This window comes from Camelina sativa, chromosome 7 (assembly GCF_030686135.1).
Source record: "Camelina sativa cultivar CO46 ecotype springtype chromosome 7, ASM3068613v1".
Classification (NCBI taxonomy): Eukaryota; Viridiplantae; Streptophyta; class Magnoliopsida; order Brassicales; family Brassicaceae; genus Camelina; species Camelina sativa.
In genome coordinates, this window is record NC_141886.1 from 29,923,782 (window position 1) to 29,940,513 (window position 16,732).

General features: G+C 35.0%; 2 protein-coding genes and 1 long non-coding RNA gene across 4 annotated transcripts; 2 read left to right on the forward strand and 1 right to left on the reverse strand.

Moving 5' to 3' along the window:
• Positions 1-98: 98 nt before the first annotated feature.
• Positions 99-4,802, forward strand: LOC104703063 (3-isopropylmalate dehydrogenase 2, chloroplastic). Of its 2 annotated transcripts, XM_010418999.3 has the most exons (12): positions 99-183; positions 2,520-2,778; positions 2,861-2,990; positions 3,080-3,191; positions 3,274-3,349; positions 3,428-3,516; positions 3,596-3,682; positions 3,774-3,890; positions 3,978-4,085; positions 4,173-4,226; positions 4,318-4,470; positions 4,581-4,802. In XM_010418999.3, exons 3-12 carry the CDS (start codon positions 2,884-2,886, stop codon positions 4,653-4,655), a joined length of 978 nt encoding a protein of 325 aa, XP_010417301.2. In that variant the 5' UTR covers positions 99-183; positions 2,520-2,778; positions 2,861-2,883; the 3' UTR covers positions 4,656-4,802. The 2 variants fall into 2 exon arrangements, with proteins under 2 accessions (XP_010417301.2, XP_087313468.1); XM_087457342.1 differs by lacking the exons at positions 99-183; positions 2,520-2,778; positions 2,861-2,990 and having other exon boundaries at positions 3,061-3,191.
• A 1,163-nt stretch (positions 4,803-5,965) lies between these two features.
• On the forward strand, positions 5,966-6,834 carry LOC147941859 (uncharacterized). The gene is made up of 2 exons (XR_015561293.1): positions 5,966-6,111; positions 6,468-6,834. It is a non-coding gene; the product is annotated as an uncharacterized LOC147941859 (long non-coding RNA).
• Positions 6,835-10,139: 3,305 nt separating this feature from the next.
• On the reverse strand, positions 10,140-16,725 carry LOC104703064 (uncharacterized). The gene is made up of 10 exons (XM_087457344.1): positions 15,192-16,725; positions 14,550-15,014; positions 14,158-14,459; positions 13,279-13,992; positions 12,905-13,183; positions 12,594-12,755; positions 11,570-12,508; positions 11,250-11,465; positions 10,861-11,121; positions 10,140-10,763 (listed from the first exon to the last, which is right to left on the reverse strand). Exons 1-10 carry the CDS (start codon positions 16,537-16,539, stop codon positions 10,425-10,427), a joined length of 5,025 nt encoding a protein of 1,674 aa, XP_087313470.1. The 5' UTR covers positions 16,540-16,725; the 3' UTR covers positions 10,140-10,424.
• Between the last annotated feature and the right edge of the window lie 7 nt (positions 16,726-16,732).

The following is a 16,732-nucleotide window of genomic DNA, read 5'->3' on the forward strand; positions in this document are numbered from 1 at the left end:
AAAAAACAATAGCCAGCAAAAAAATAAAATGACTAAAACTTAATGGACTAAGTTAAGAAATGCCCATTTAAACAATTCCCAAACGTGCACAAGTGATCGTCTTCTTCATTATTTAGCATTAGGGCTTATATTCTAAACTTAGCCGTCGGATCACAACCCACGATTCCGATTACAGAACAATACGCTCCAAAAAGACCGGTGTTCAAGAAAGTGCTAGGCGGTATCTAGGCTGTGATCCATCACCTAACATCTAAAACGCTTAGTTAGAGGTTAGACGGTTTTTATGCGGTTTAGGCGTTTACGACATAAAACAATATATATAAAAATATGTAAAAATATATGTTAGAAAATAAAAAAAAAATTATAAATTATAAACAAAAGTAAGAAAAATACATTTATTTAAGTTATATTAACAATATATAAATGTTTATAATTACAAATCTTATTATATAAAGTTTAATGTCAAAATTACTCATTAACAAGATCGTGACACGTGTCAGTTGTATCATTCAGATGTTAACAAATGTCAATTCCAAATTTATGAAATTTAAAAAAAATAAAAATGTAAAAATTCAAAACCTACCAGAAAAGGTTTTATATAAAAGTAAAATAGAGAAAAAAAAAACCTAATTTTATTTAAAATCTTAAAAAAAACATTTTTAAACTTCCAAATGTAAAACAAAAATTTTGTTTTTAACAGTTTTAAATATATTAAAAGGCAATTATAAGAAAATTGTAAAATTATAACAGCTTTAAAATTTAGAAAAGATCATTATAAGAAAATTATATATATCATAAATTTTGAAACTATAATATTGTTTATTTATTTTAAATTTAAGTTGCTAATTTTATAAGAAAATGATTACTTTTTATATAAGATAAAAAAAATATGATTGGGAAAATTATACAATTAATTACTGTTTCTAAAAAAATGTAAATACTCACCTTTACATAAAGAAGGAGATTGTTGAAGTAAAATAAGTAGATAAAAATAGATTTTTTTCACCAATCAAATAATTTATTCAAAAGACTGATATTGTAATATATAAAATATGAGTATGGAAGATTAATGTATGCATTTTTGTAACTATAAAAATGTTAAAGTGAAGAGACATATAATATGTTTATAAAGACAAATTGTTGGTAGTAGTAAAGACTAAAGAATATATTTTAACAGTAAAATATATTTGTGTGTACAAATACACTTTTAGTGGTAATGTAAATAGTAGATTTGTAAATAGATATACATTAGTGTATTATAGCAAAACAAAAAACAACTATCTCCTATAACTAAAAGTTTATCTCTTACATTGTTTTTACTTACGAAAAAAATAAATATATATTCTTTGTTAAATATTTTTTTTTAATAACTTTGAACTTATCTACAACTATTTTATTTAACTAAAAGTGTATCAATTTACTTTTTTCTTCAACCAAATAATAAATTAAAAGAAAATTATTCGGTTGGTTGCATAAGCCGGAGGGAAAGGGTTTACAAAAGAAACTTCAGAGATAAGAGAACGTGAAGCATGGGCAAGACAATTCGCCTTCGTATTTGACGCATGCGGGATCCAAGAGAGGGAGAATAGTGGGAATGATTCCAGCGAGTTAAACTCATCGAGCAGGTTAGAGAAGGACAACCAATCTTCAGAGGACTGCACCATAGTGAGTAACTCAGCACAATCAGTCTCAAAATGTTGACAAGCGATTCCTGCAGCATGTATCCGCTCCATGACCCATAACAACACTTCTAACTCCGAATGCAGTGGAAGGGGCTTTGTCTTAGACACTTGGTCCCCAACAATAAGGTTCGCTCCTCACCAACGCAACACCCCGAGCCCAATCCTAAATGCACATTGGTTCCTTTCCAAGAACCATCAATCTGACAACGAGGTGAAGAAACCTAGACATCTGAAGACGTAGATGGAGCTGACATGACCACCGTAAAAGAGAGCACCTCTTCCCAGGCTAACTTATTGCCTAAAGTCTGAACAATTATATCATTCGCCTCAATCTCTAAACCTTGAATTTTTTTTTATTTATACCCTTCCAAATTGCCCATAAAATCCATGGTAGTAGAAAAGGTTAATCAGGATCACCCTATTGAGAGGCATCCCTCAAGAAAACAAAATCTAAATTCGAGTACACTAACTTATAAGGAAAACTCTCTAACGAGACCAAAGTCGGAAATAAATCCCAAACTTCACACGAGTGAGGGCATTCAAAGAAAACATGATTAATATCTCAACCACAGAGTCACACATTTTACACTAAATATCACATTGGACACCTTGGTATATCTATCTACTTTTATAGAGAGTTTTTACCTTATTAAAAATATTTACTTTATATTCTTTATTAAGTTTAATTTTATTTTAAAAATCTAAATCCGCACATCAGACGGTCCTAATCTAGTACCAATATAAAACTTAATAATTTTTATTATATGTAATTAAAAATCAAAAATAAATATTAAAATAAAGTTTATGTAATTTTAAGCCGTTGAAGTGGTCATTTAGAGGTATGACCACTTTCTTGAACACTGAAAAAGATCAATCCATTTCTCCCTAAAATGACGGCGGCGGCGGCGGCTCTGCAGACGAATATCAGACCGGTCAAGGTTCCGGCTACGTTTAGAGCTGTCTCCAAACAATATCCCTTTAGAGTAAGATGCGCTGTTGGTTCCCCTGGGAATAACTCTCCTTCCCGGTGACGGCATCGGTCCGGAGGTTGTCTCTATTGCCAAAAATGTGCTTCGCCAAGCTGGATCTTTCGAAGGTTCTCTTCTCTCACTCTGGTGTTTGTAATCAAAGGGGAGTGCTTTCTAACGACATTGATTGACTTTTGTGCTCTGTATCAGGAGTTGAATTTAGCTTCCGGGAGATGCCCATTGGAGGAGCTGCTTTGGATTTGGTCGGAGTTCCCTTCCCGGAGGAGACCATCTCAGCTGCTAAAGAATCAGATGCAGTGCTTCTTGGAGCCATTGGAGGGTCTCTCTTCTCTCTCTCTCTTGTCCCACTAACTAACTCTTGCTGCCTCTTTCTTTTTTAATTTTTGTGTTGGTATATTTTGTAAAAAGGTACAAATGGGATAACAATGAAAAACATCTGAGGCCTGAGAAGGGTTTACTTCAGCTTCGTGCAGCTCTCAAAGTCTTTGCAAATCTGAGACCTGCTACAGTTCTTTCACAGGTAACCCCATCCTCCTCAGAATGTTTGCCTGAATTTGTTTCTTGTGTGTGAAAGTCACTCAAATTTATTGCTTTTTGTACAGTTAGTGGATGCTTCCACCTTGAAGAGAGAGGTAGCTGAAGGTGTTGATCTAATGGTTGTTAGGGAGCTTACAGGAGGTCAGTCCAATTTGTGTGTTAAAACTGGTTGTTTTAGTGGTGGACAATATCTCTAAATATGCTGCCTCATGGTAACAGGTATTTACTTTGGAGAGCCAAGGGGCATAAAGACCAATGAAAATGGCGAGGAAGTTGGGTTTAATACTGAGGTTTATGCTGCTCACGAGGTACTCTATTGAGATCAAGATTCCCCTGGACTGGTTGTTAATGTTAAGTACTACAGAAAAATCTAATTATGGTCCTCAGATTGATAGAATTGCTCGTGTTGCCTTTGAGACTGCTCGGAAACGGCGTGGCAAGCTTTGTTCAGTCGACAAAGCTAATGTCTTGGAAGTACGGTTGATCTTTGACTTGTTTTCATCTCTCTTTTTTTAATGTGGAACGCATTGAACACTGAAGCTAATGCAAATTTTCTTCTATGCAGGCCTCAATTTTATGGAGGAAACGAGTAACAGCATTAGCATCTGAATATCCTGATGTTGAGCTGTCACATATGTATGTTGACAATGCCGCGATGCAGCTTGTTCGTGACCCAAAACAGGTACGCGTATTTGCCAAACTAACTAGTCAGCCTTGATGTGGGACGAGTGTAAATCCTTACAACGGTTTGATCGTTTCATAAATGCAGTTTGACACCATCGTCACAAACAACATTTTTGGTGATATATTATCCGATGAAGCTTCAATGATCACAGGAAGCATTGGAATGCTGCCATCTGCTAGTCTCAGTGATTCTGTATGATATAAAATAAATAATCTCATCTTTGATTATGCAGCAGTATGATCTAGTCTGAACATATTAAACCTGCCATGTTTAATACAGGGACCTGGACTCTTTGAACCAATACATGGTTCTGCACCTGATATTGCTGTACAGGTTCTAACTCTATACTTACTAACAAACTCGGCAAAACTACTTTGTATGCCAAAAATAAAGAGCACAATTTGTCCATTCTTTGAATTTTCAGGATAAGGCAAACCCATTGGCAACGATTCTTAGTGCTGCAATGCTTCTGAAATACGGACTTGGAGAAGAAAAGGCAGCCAAGAGAATTGAAGACGCGGTTTTGGTTGCTCTGAACAACGGATTCAGAACTGGAGACATTTACTCCGCAGGAACTGTATGTCTCTTTATAACATGGTTACTTTTCCTTAGAAACTTCCCTAGTTAATGTTAGCAGGCAACAACAAACAGTACTAATGTTTTTTGTCTTTTTGAATGTGTGATCAGAAACTGGTTGGCTGCAAGGAGATGGGAGAGGAGGTTCTGAAGTCAGTAGACTCCCAAGTTCCAGCTTCTGTTTAATCTATCATCTGTAGAAACAGTTCATTATCTTTGGAGAGATTGTTTATTTCCAACAATAAATGTTGTAGGCAAAAAGACCATCAGCCCAATTTCATGTTTAAAATGTGAATTTTATTAGAGGGACTTAATTATTTGATCGCATTGAAACTTTGGTGTTTTCTCCGGGTAATATATATCCTAATGAAGTTAGTGACGTGTCACAGTATCATTGGATACTCCTATAATACTAGATTATACTGTAATGCTTTTAAACCGTGAAATTAAACAAATATATAAAATTTGAAAACAAAGGTATCATCCATATAGATATATAAAATAATATTTCAGTACACTACCTATTTATTTTGTGTAAAAAGGAAGAGAGAGTTTCCGAGAGTTCCTATAAGCTTTGCTAAAGGTTTTTGTGTCTGTAATTTTTATGTGATCTTTTCGTGGAGAAGGAGATCTGAGCTTGAGTGACATTGTGAGGTTGTTGTGGGACTTGGATCTTGTTGTTCTTTCATTCCACCAGACCTTCCAACACCATAAGAAAATAATCAATTTGTTAGGAAAATTTACAAGAGATGCATATGTTAGTAAATAAATTTACGAGTGAGTGCGACATCACTAATATATGAGGGATTGGTTAGATATTGGTAAATAAATTATTTTTCTCGCAAACTAAGAGCAAATTTGCAAGGGATTTGCGATAGAATGACAGAGCCATCACAACTTTATTGCAAATCAAAAAAAGAAAGTGCTTATAAGTTTTTAATCGAATTTTTTTTCAAATACATTTGAGTGTTTGTAAAGTTCATCAAATCCTTCTATGAATTCGTCCAATTTCACATCTTAAACTCCTTGAGGTACCCCTACCTCTTGATTACAATATGAACATTACTATATATTTTTCAAAAACTTTAAATAATTTGGAAAGTATCATTTTCCATATATTTTAAACATACGATATCATATTTATAATATATCATAAGTTGAATTTGACAAAAAAATATATATCATAAGTTGAAATAAAAGAATTTTTATCTTTGAAATATTGTGTTTATTATAGTATGTATAAAGATTTATACTACAAAGTCAAAGTTAATGCATACTAATTTAATTCATTTCCAAGAGACAACCACATCCTAATTCATTTTTACAATAAATTTGATAGGTTTGAATAGAATTTTTTATATTTGACTAAGATTTCAGAACAATAAATTTGGTAGGTTTGAATAGAATTTTTTATATTTGACTAAGATTTCAGAAAAATAAATTTGGTAGGTTTGAATAGAATTTTATATATTTGACTAAAATTTCAGAATTTGACTATATAAGTAGCTTCAAATCTCTATACCTATTCCAAAATCATCCAAATAAACAAGATTTAAAAAAACGAAAAATAGAGGGATGGATATTCAGAGATCTCAATATCCTTTCATTGCAATTTCTATCATTTTAATGTTCTTGATCACAGGTTTGTCAACTACATAAATAAGACTAATGCATCATAATATATATACTATTATTCTTTTTTTTTGTCAATGAAACGTTAATTAAATATACTATAATTATTAGTAGTTAAAGTTTCAAAATTTTGAAGAACATAAAGAATGTTATTCTCTTCCCACAAAGACACAAAAGTTCTTGCTCATATTTTTTCTGTTAACTAAAACATTATTAAAATATCACTTCATGATTGGTAGCTCAAGCAATAAGAAATATATATATATATATATATTAATTTAAATTTATTAGGTTCATAGTATACAATTACTTTTAAGAAATATAGTAATACTGCATTATAATGAGTGTATGCTAATTTATTTACAGGATCAGAAGCAAGGTCAGTAAATGATGAATTTTGTCCAGGGGTATGTTCACATGGACTTAAGCCAGACTGCAACACATTGTGCGCTACTAGCTACGGATATCCGGGGGGCTATTGTAAAGGAATACAATGTTGTTGCAAGCTACATTCTCAAATATCCCTACCTACTCCATGATTGATATTTTATATTTCTGAATAAACACATAAAAATAATTCAAAAATTTTAGCTCTCATATAAAACAACTTATATATTTAATAGAAAGTATATCTATTTTCCTAAAAATGTTGACTAAGCAACAATCATGTATTGTTTGGAATTTTGCATTTTTTGCTAATAGAAAAAAATAAATCTTTTTTAAGGCAAACAAATTTTGGGTTCACCCCTAGAGGTGACTTATGTATTCACGTGGGTGAACTTCTTTATTCACCTCCTTGTAAAATATGGAAAAAAAAATTGTATACATTATGGTAAAATAAAGAAATCTAAACCGCTCTTTTTATAAACAAACTGATATGTAATTTCATTCTAATTGTAAAATCTAAATTTTAACCATCTCATTTGTAAACTCAAACCGAGATATAATTTCGTTCTAATTATAAAATATAAACTCTAATCACCTCATTTGTAAACCCAACGCGACATATAATTTTCTTCGAATTGTAAAATCTAAACTCTAATCACCTCATTTGTAAACCCAAACCAACATATAATTTTATTGTAATGGTAAAATATAAACCCTAACCACCTCATTTGTAAACTCAAACCGACATATAAATTCGTTTTAATTGTAAAATCTAAACCCTAATCACATTATTTGTAAATCTAAACCGACATATAATTTCGTACTAATTGTTAAATCTAAATCCTAATTCTCATTTATAAATCCAAATCAATATATAACCTTGTTTAATTGTAAAATCTAAACCAAACCAATATTTAACTTTTCTTAATTAAAAGTATACAGAATTTGATACCTTACTTTTTCTTGTATTTTAATTTAATTTTCATTTTTGAAAATAAAATATTATATACAAGAATCTGATTGGTTGAGAGGAGAGGAGGTGAATACAAGCGTTCACCCCTAGGGGTGAACCTAAATATTTTTCCCAAATTAAAGATACCTAATTGTCTTTCGCAATTTATAAAGTCAAATCTCAAACTAGACAACATTTCACTATAATTGGAAAATACAGTAAAATATTCTATTTACAGTTGGAAAATAAAATACAAGACATTTTTTGAGAAATGTATGTGTAGTGTCCATTTTGGAAAATATCCTTTCTAGTTGTTCATTTTCAAAAATATCCCTCATTAAATTTAAAAGTGTTTAAAGCTTTATTAGCTTTAGAAGGTACTTCATGTAACGCCCCGACCGCCACCTTTTAGTGGATCCCCTGTCCACTCACAGTCCATGGACACACCTTCCTTAGTGGGTCTCACGAGGTGTGTCTCACGTTCTCTCACTAGGCCCGTGAGCCCAATATATCCGACGGTCGGTTTGCTACGTCTGAGAGATTTTAAAGAATTGTTACCGTCTATACAAATCACCACATGATCTTTTTCTTTGTTTTGTCCTCACTCGCACAGTTCCGACAGTCACTTTCGGGAAGGTCATCCATTCTGAGAATACTCCAGCATAAGCACGCTTAACGATGGAGTTCTCTCATGACTCTTGACCGAAAAAATAAGTACACTTTGGTGATATATAGGTGGCCAAATCAATTCTTTTAAATCTCTCCTTAAGTCTCTAGAACCGGAGTGTCACACTTCGCTATTTGGAAACTCAATCCAAGCTTTTTGTAAAGTTTTATAAGGTTTTAAAACGTATTTGAAAATGTTTTACAAGGTTTTTATAAAGCTTTTAAAAAGTATTTATACATTATATATAAGATATTTATAAGAACTTTTCTACGAATTAAGGTAGTTTATGTATGCTTTCTAAAGTTACAACACTTATTTGAGTATATCTCAAATTTTTAAAAGCATTATGATAAAATTTTAAAAAGAAGTATTTTAAAAAAATAGTATGGATAAAGGGACATTTTTAAAATTTAGGTGAAAGGGTTGGTAACTTATTGTTGGAGAAAACTTTGCATACAAAAAGTTTAATTCTTTAGAAAACTACACAAGCTTTTCGTTTTACCTAAAATCCTACTTTCCCCTTTTGAACCGATCTATAACCGATATTCATTTAATCCGGTTTTATTTGATCTGAATTTAACCAATTTTTTACAAGATTTTAACCAATTTGACTCAAAAGAATTAAAAATGAAAAAAAAAAAAAAACAAATAGTCATCCTTCTTGTTCGAAGAAAAAAAAAGTATTACTGTTTCTTCGAAGAATGAATGAATACTTTTTTTCATTTTTCTAATTTTAATATTTTTGGGTCAAACCAGTTAAAATCTGGTAAAAAATCAATTAAATCCAGATCAAATAAAACCGAATTAAATGATTATCGGTTATGAAACGGTTCAATTGGAAAATTAGGATTTTAGATAAAATGAAAATTTTGTGTAGTTTTCTAAAGAATTAAACTTTTTGTGGTGATATATAAAGAGGCAAAAAGTTTACATATAAAAACTGAGAAAACAATATGTACATGTAGTAGTGCGGTAACCCTATAATAGAAAATACATTAAAATTAGAGTTCCAAATACTACTAATGATGATTGGCTTTGTGATTTCTTATGGGCACAAACAAATATATTTTGTGATATATATAAGCATGCAAACCCTGACCGAAATCTACCAGTTCTGGATATAATAGAACCTCTATAAATTAATACTCTTTAAATTAATATTCGTTATAAATTAATAAAATTTTCCGGTTTCAAGTTGAGTCGGTGTAAAAAATGACACATTTCAATAAAATAATAAAATAATAATCTTTTTAAAAATTTTATGTAAAAATATGGTCCCATCAATATCTTAAATTAATAATTAAATAAACTAAAAATATATATACATATATATATATATCTAAGAAAATAGTAAAATATAATTCTATTGTTGTTTGCCTATTATTGAATTTGCATTCTTGTTGGAATTCATCTCTAATCTTTTTTATTGTTGTCTTTTCAATAACATCCAAAAATTATGTAGAGTATAGATGCTATAATTGCTTATTTAGTTATTGGTTCTAAATGTATCGCAATATCTTATTGGACTTCATCATTACCATAAAGAATAGTAGTAGCAATTTTTTCTAAACTCTAAACTTCTAACATTTATCGTTTTTACCTAGATAATTTCGTAAACAATTGAAATTCTTTAAAAATGTAAATGATAACAATTTATGTTGTAATAGAAAATTTTCAAAATTATGAAAATGAAAAAATCTCTTCAAAATTATTAATTTATCGATAAATTAATAATTCTTAATTTATCAATAAATTAAAACCTCTATAAATTAAAAAAAAATTCATAAACCTTATTAATTTATAGAGGTTTTATGTATATAAGTCATTTTCTCATAAAAAGGTGTTAGTTCTCTCTAACTAAGCATATCTTAATAAATGCTAGTCTGCAAATTCAAACTTTAGAAAGTGTTTAGTGATCTACCAAATAAAAAAGCTTTCCTGTCACTGCAATCCTCCCAAGCTTAGCTTATACCCGAGTTCTGAGAGACATGAGCCAAAAAAAAAAGAAAAACAAAGAGAAGCACAAGGCTCCTTGCAACTGTTGATTCCATCGGCAAAACAGCTTTTACAACATTTTTTTTTCTTTCACAGTGAAATTTGTGCATACGTATCCCATCCCTCTATTTTTTATTAATCTTCTACTTTGAGCCACAGCCAAAATAAGACCCCCAGAAAATCTCAGAGAGAAATAAATATATAAGGAAAATTAAACATTGATGATGTTGATTGATTGATTGATTTTACCTCAAAAACAAACTCAAGAGGCCATCATACTTTTGTCGTAGTCTTCCTATGGAAAAAAGACGTTTTTTTTTTTTTAAGTGTGGTGGCTAAACCAAGGCCTGACGGAACCGTTGATATGGCCGTTTGAGTGAACCCCTGAACCATTAGGAATAAGCTGAGGTGGCAAACCGATCGCCATTGGAGGAAGCTGAGGCGGTGTAGTCGGGTAAAGTGTGTGACCCTGAGGGAGACCATGTGATAAAGTGTGTCCCTTACGTTGTTGAAGGGCATGTATCTGTCTTAGCCCTTCCTCATGGATCCGAGCTATTGTGTCCAGTTCCTTCATCGATAGAGACTCTAAATTGGCACCGTACAGTGGCGCATGTCTTGAAATCTCTTCTCGAAGTGAGGATTCTAGTGTGTGGATGTATTGCTGTTGAAAAGTATCATCACATCAGAGGAGTTTAAGTGAGCTCTAAAACGAGAAACGCAGAAATAGAAAACATATATCTGTTCTGTCTCTATCAAACCTGGCAAGCTTGGAGTTTGGATTCCATTCCATCAATGTAAGCTTCACACCGAGCAATCTGATCTTCTTTCTCTCGTTTCTCTTCTTTTGTCTGCCCTACTGTCTGTGTCAGTTGCCTGATTTGATCCTCAAGTGACTTGCGTAAGTCCTCCCGAGTTACATTTTCAGTAGCATACCGTTTCAACTCTTCTTCAAATCTTTTCCGAGCTGCCTCTGTTACCTTTAGCTTCTCAGTTAGAGCACTTTTCTCTTTTCCTACCTTCTATATTTTTAACAAAGAAAATGGCATCACTTGTTAAGTGAGATATACAATTTGCTGTAATTATAAAATATCTGATCATTATTCATTTTCTGCAACCATATTTTCCACATTTTATTTCAAATCCGTACCTTAAGTTCATCACGCTTTCGAGTTTTTAGCAAAGCAAGTTGCGTCTCTGCTTCGTGAAGGCGATCCAAAAGAGTTTTCTTCTCAGACGAGAGCTTATCTATCTCATCTTGACGTTCTGATCGGATCCATTCCAGCTGACTCTCTACATCCCGAAACTGTTCTACCAGATCCTTCTTTTCTCTAGCAAAGCGGTCAATCTCAGCTTTCATTTCAGACTGCCATTTGATACACAGTATTAGTAAGCGGTATGATCACAGAATGCCAAACACTTCCAGCATCATCACACTCTCACAGCAGACAAAATGAAGTAAGCACATACCTTAAGACGGGTGTTTGCAGCCTCAGATTCACTTAATTTTTGTGTGATGCTAGATTTCTCCTTCATCATAGATTGAATCTCCGTCTTCTTTTCTTCCTTCAACCGGACAAGCTCTTCCTTGTTTGCACGCAATTGATGCCACAGGGCTGCCCTGTCAATATTTGCATGTTCCACAGCCTTTTTCAGCATGGCTAAAACGGGTCTAGCAACCTCTTGCTCTTGAAAAATCAGAATAGCTAGAATTTCCAAGTCTAAGTCTAAATCGTGGCTGCTACTCGTAGGGCTGGTGAATCTATCTACAAGTCTCCTTAGCATTTGAACCCTAAAGGGCTGATCCGGAAACCATTTGAATAATATTGTGTATAGCATTTTCACAAATCCCCTCACTTGAGGATCTCTAGAATGAGTTAAGGTCTCAGCAAGATTAAGGATTGTCCTGAAATCAATCCCTCCAGTGGCTGGTTGCTCACTAGCCTCTCCCTCCAATACAGGATCTTGATGCTTAAAAGAAGCTTCCCCACTTGTAGCATTCTGAACTGGGCCCTCAACACGTTGTTTTTCAAGGACCATGGCAACAGCCTGAGCAACAATGGCTCCACGAGCAACAGCTCTTTCGAGCGTTTGAGATGCCTCTTCAGCTAGGCTCGATATGGACAACATTTCCAGCAGAATGTAGACATCAAAAAACTGCCTATTCGCATAGAATTCATGTTCATCCATCAGATCCGCCATTTCGGAGGCAGACTCATTTTCGCCAATCAGAAATGGCCCGCAGGGTAATGTTGCAAAATTGCCAACTGGACTGTCGTCAGTATTGATGTCCCGAAGTATCATTTCAGCAATATCAGGCCAACTGTGTACAGTTTTACTTAAATAGTCAAGGACGCAAAGAGACACATCAGCACCCAGATTTTTGAGCCGTTCACGCACTGCACTTACCTGTTTAAGGAAAATATAAGGTTAGCCGAGATTAGGAAAATATTTACTCACAACAAAGAAGAAAAACTGAGACATGAATGCTTACGGCTTCAGGTAGGTGTTGGCACTGGGAGGCAGTCTTAAATGTAAAATGAATGCCCGCCACAAGCGTTTCCTCATTTGAGTCATTCAGAAGCTCAAATGACTGAATAAGTAGGTGCTCCCACACTTCACTGTCACATTCTAACTGGGTAAGAGCATTGTATACCTGTTCCAAAGAAAAGCATCAGATGGAGGAGATGTTCAAACATCTGGATCATGATAAGAACTTACACTCTCTCATGCATTCCCCTAGGCCTCCAACATACAAAAAAAGAGTACAACAAGGGAAAGAAAGGCTATAGAGAGACTACGTACTGGTTCACGCAACGCTGGTTCAGCTTCAGGCTTTTGAAGCCGTTCAATAAGTGCATACGCAGCCAGTGGGTGCTCTGAATGCTCAACCAATTTTGGAACCAGACTAACTAAATCTGGTTGCAAATGTTTGGGCGCTCTGTCTAAAACAAGAGCAATCTTTTGAGCAGAGTTTGGTCGTCGTCTAGGCTCTGGACAACCTTGTGGAACAGCCGCATCAAGGGTTTTAAGTGAATTCACAATCAATCCCAATAGCTCCTCAGACTGTTCCGGCCATTTTGTCTAAAGACCAAAAATATTTACAGATGGTCAGAAAAACAATAGAGCAAAAAAAAAATAGAGCTGCTAGATAGATTTCAGCAGTATGAGAGCCCCACCTTTGATTGGAGTGAAGCATCAGAAGACTGCCCAGCAGATATGTTAGGAGGTGAAGTAGGCTCTATTGCAAGGGCTTTCTCAAGCATATCGATTCCATTCATATCTGAGCTTGGTACAGCTGAGGTACTGAGAGTAGCATTTGTATCAGACTTGAATCTCTCGTCAACAAGATGTTGTGAAGGTTCTGCTGCTCCATTTTCCCTCGTTGACTCCGATGAAGTTGCAGCCATGCAACCATTTGTCTTTGGGGGCAATAAAGACGACTCAGAGTGAGAGCCTTCCTCTGAAGGTTGGCAACACTCTACCATAATATCTAGAAGTAAATCAATAATTGCTTGCTGTAGGACTTTAACACCCATCAGCAAATTCATCAGGCTGGGTGAAGATTCCTCACTCTTTGTTAACTTGCTTCTATCATTACAAGATATTTTAGTTGGAAGAAGTAAACGCTTTACTTTAGTAGGATCATCAAGATATACACGCAAGCCAGTAAGAAACCCAGCAATTGCACCCGCATCCATTAGAAGCTTCTCACGGAGAGTAACTTGTGGTTGTGAATGATTTTCCCCGAACGTGAGATGGAATCCAGCTCGGGAAAGAAAATCTCGGAATGTATCTTCCTCATCTCCGCTTATGCCCTCACTCTCCTCAGAATCAATAATATCATCAGGATCAGTGGTTAAGGCATCTTGGTCATCATCTGAAGCCAGTACCTGGCAAAAGAATAGACCAGACATAGCATCCATAATGTAAGATCAATAATATAAAAGGTCTCCAAGTGTGCAAGAAAGTAAGGAAAAAACTCCATGATGCAGAAGATATATATACAAAGGAAGTTCGTATTAACTTGTTTATAGATAAATGGAGCATAAACTCACCTCTAAGTCCGAAAACTCAAACCAAGGACAACAATCCAATATTTCACACACAAAAACAACAGTGTCACGCACAAGAAACCCAGCATCAGCCTCCAACATGTCAGACACCTTCATAAACTGTAGAACAGAATTATTCCATGTCTTGGTACATATAGATGACTCCTTCCACACACTTTTGACCGGATTCTTTTGGTTCAGAATACCCATCTTGTACTTAACCCAAAAATTATTGTCCACATCTGTACCCGCAGATTGGTCACTCTCTAAATATATGCATATGGTATCAAAGGACTCGTATACACCTGCATTAAACAAAGCACACATTAAGCAATTGTAGTTCATAAACATTAATAATCGAAGATGGTAGATAAGGAAAAAATCTAACCACTCACCAATCCGGAGTTCACACCCACCAGCCTGAAAGAATTTGCTAAAAATCTTTCGTGTTTCCATTATTTCCTTGAAGGCTAAGAAATTTTCCACTTTCCAAGTAAATGAACTTTTTTTTACGTTGTTCTCATTCTGTGAAACTGAATTAGCTGATTCCGCATCCACGTATTCTTTTGTTAAAGATGTCTCTTTTAATATAAGAACCTCAGCGGAGAATACAACAGTGTCTTGAACCAGAAATCCAGAGTCTTGATCAAACAAACTAGTAAGTGTCACAAATTCACGCCAACCCCAATCCTTTGCAGCTTTCGAGTAACGATTCTGAGATTCCTTTGTCACCGACTTCTCCTCCAATCTCTGGTTCACAACTGATAGTCGGTGGCTAACAAAACAGCTCCAATCACTTGAGCTTCGTGAATCTGTCACTTCAAGAAATACAGAAAGATGGCATGGTGGCTGGGACTGCCCTGAGGCCATAAGAGTAAGACCATCAGTTCAGATATTGAACTCTACAAATGCAGCAATCAGACAACACATTAAGAAGGAAAAGCAGAATTTTTGGAACCGAGCTAAAACAGCATAGCATAAAAATCTTGTGAATAAACTACAATTCCAATGTAGACAAATCTAGAGCACTAACATACCTCGGGGATAAACAATAAGTCGACAATCCCGGTTTCCAATTTGAAACCTCTTACTTTTTATGCAAAGACCTGTTATCTTCCTCTTCTTTAGAAGATCCTTTAACCTTGTGAAGTTTTCAATTCTCCAAGTGAATTTTCCCATGTGTCCATCTGACTTCCTAGCTCCAGGCCCATTCCTTCCCCCAACCAATCCTCCATTCTTAGTAAAGCTACTGAACTCTTTGATAACATGGAATGAGGTGCTAAATACAGCCATGTCATCGAGTAAAAAGCCTGCTTCCGGGTTCATAAAGTCAGACATCTTCATGTAATCATTCCAGCCCAAGCTCGTATTGTCCCCACTCTTATTATCAGCAGCAAACCTCCCATAAGAATCTCTATGCATGTGAGTGCAGCCAGGCTTCTGATTCAAAGCTGACATCCTAAACAAACACCAACAGCTCCTATCTGAAACCAAAGTCTTCTCGGTCTCTTTACTCTCCAAACACATAGATATGTATTCTTGCGAATTAACCACACTCTGGTACACACTAATCCTTAAATTACACTCCCCAGCTGGGAAAACAGGGCTCATTATCTTCTGTGTCTTAATCATTTCCTTAAACAAACTAAAATTATTTACCTTCCAAGTGAACTTGCCACTCAACACATCCGGCATTGGCCCAGCTATGGAATTTTCCTTATACAACGACTGGCCCTCATTGTTACTATCACGGCTAAAGCTCACAGACTCGTTTAGAATCAAGATATCAGCAGTGATAAGCAACGAATCGTTGTTAAACAAAAAACCCATCTTAGGATCCAAAATACTCGAGTTTAAGGTGAAATCACACCATCCATGAGATTTCTTCTTACTAGAGAACCTATGCCAAGAATCCTTGTGGATTGTTAAAGAATCATCGACATGGTTAACGATAGAGAGACGGTAGCTAGCGAAACAATCCCAACGAGAAGAAGTAGTACCACGAGGGTCCATGATCTGAAGATAGATGCTGATGTAACCAGGAAGAGCCTGAGAATCACCTCTAGGGTAAACAAGGAGGCGACAATCGTAGCCTCCTACATCGAAGTACTTGCTCCACAGTGCCTTAGCTTTAACACGTGGGAAGCTCTCAACCGTCCATCTACACAACGCCGTGTACTCACCTGGCCGATCGACGGCTACGATCTCTTGCGCACCTCCGCTTCCATCTCTCGACGATCCAACCTGAAGGTCTTCCGCTGGAGAAATCGAAGACGACGAGAGAGGCTTCTCCGATGAAGATGAAGAAACGGAGGGATGAGATTGGTCCGCGGCGGCTGATGAAGAAGACGATGACACTGCCTCCGATGAGCTTTGCTTCATCATTTCAATGGCGGTTTTTTTTTTTCCTCTCACAGCTCTCTTCTGCTATTTTATCTAGGTTGATCAATTTTTTTTTTTTTTTTTTTTGTTAAAGAGAGAGAGAGGGCAAAGACAGGATTTAACATACGCGTGTTGAGTTAACATGCGCCTCCTCGACTCCTCCCCTATGCCTTTTGTTTCAATTTCCTTAAACTCA

Excerpts from the sequence above, each read along its gene's own strand:
- LOC104703063 (XM_010418999.3), top strand. The coding sequence starts at position 2,884 with ATGCCCATTGGAGGAGCTGCTTTGGATTTGGTCGGAGTTCCCTTCCCG. Across the intron at positions 3,350-3,427 it reads TGTTAGGGAGCTTACAGGAG|GTATTTACTTTGGAGAGCCA; the intron begins GTCAGTCCAATT and ends TCATGGTAACAG. Across the intron at positions 4,227-4,317 it reads CACCTGATATTGCTGTACAG|GATAAGGCAAACCCATTGGC; the intron begins GTTCTAACTCTA and ends TTGAATTTTCAG.
- LOC104703064 (XM_087457344.1), bottom strand. The coding sequence starts at position 16,539 with ATGATGAAGCAAAGCTCATCGGAGGCAGTGTCATCGTCTTCTTCATCA. Across the intron at positions 12,756-12,904 it reads AACCAGCGTTGCGTGAACCA|GTATACAATGCTCTTACCCA; the intron begins GTACGTAGTCTC and ends TCTTTGGAACAG. Across the intron at positions 11,466-11,569 it reads CTGCAAACACCCGTCTTAAG|TCTGAAATGAAAGCTGAGAT; the intron begins GTATGTGCTTAC and ends ATCAAATGGCAG.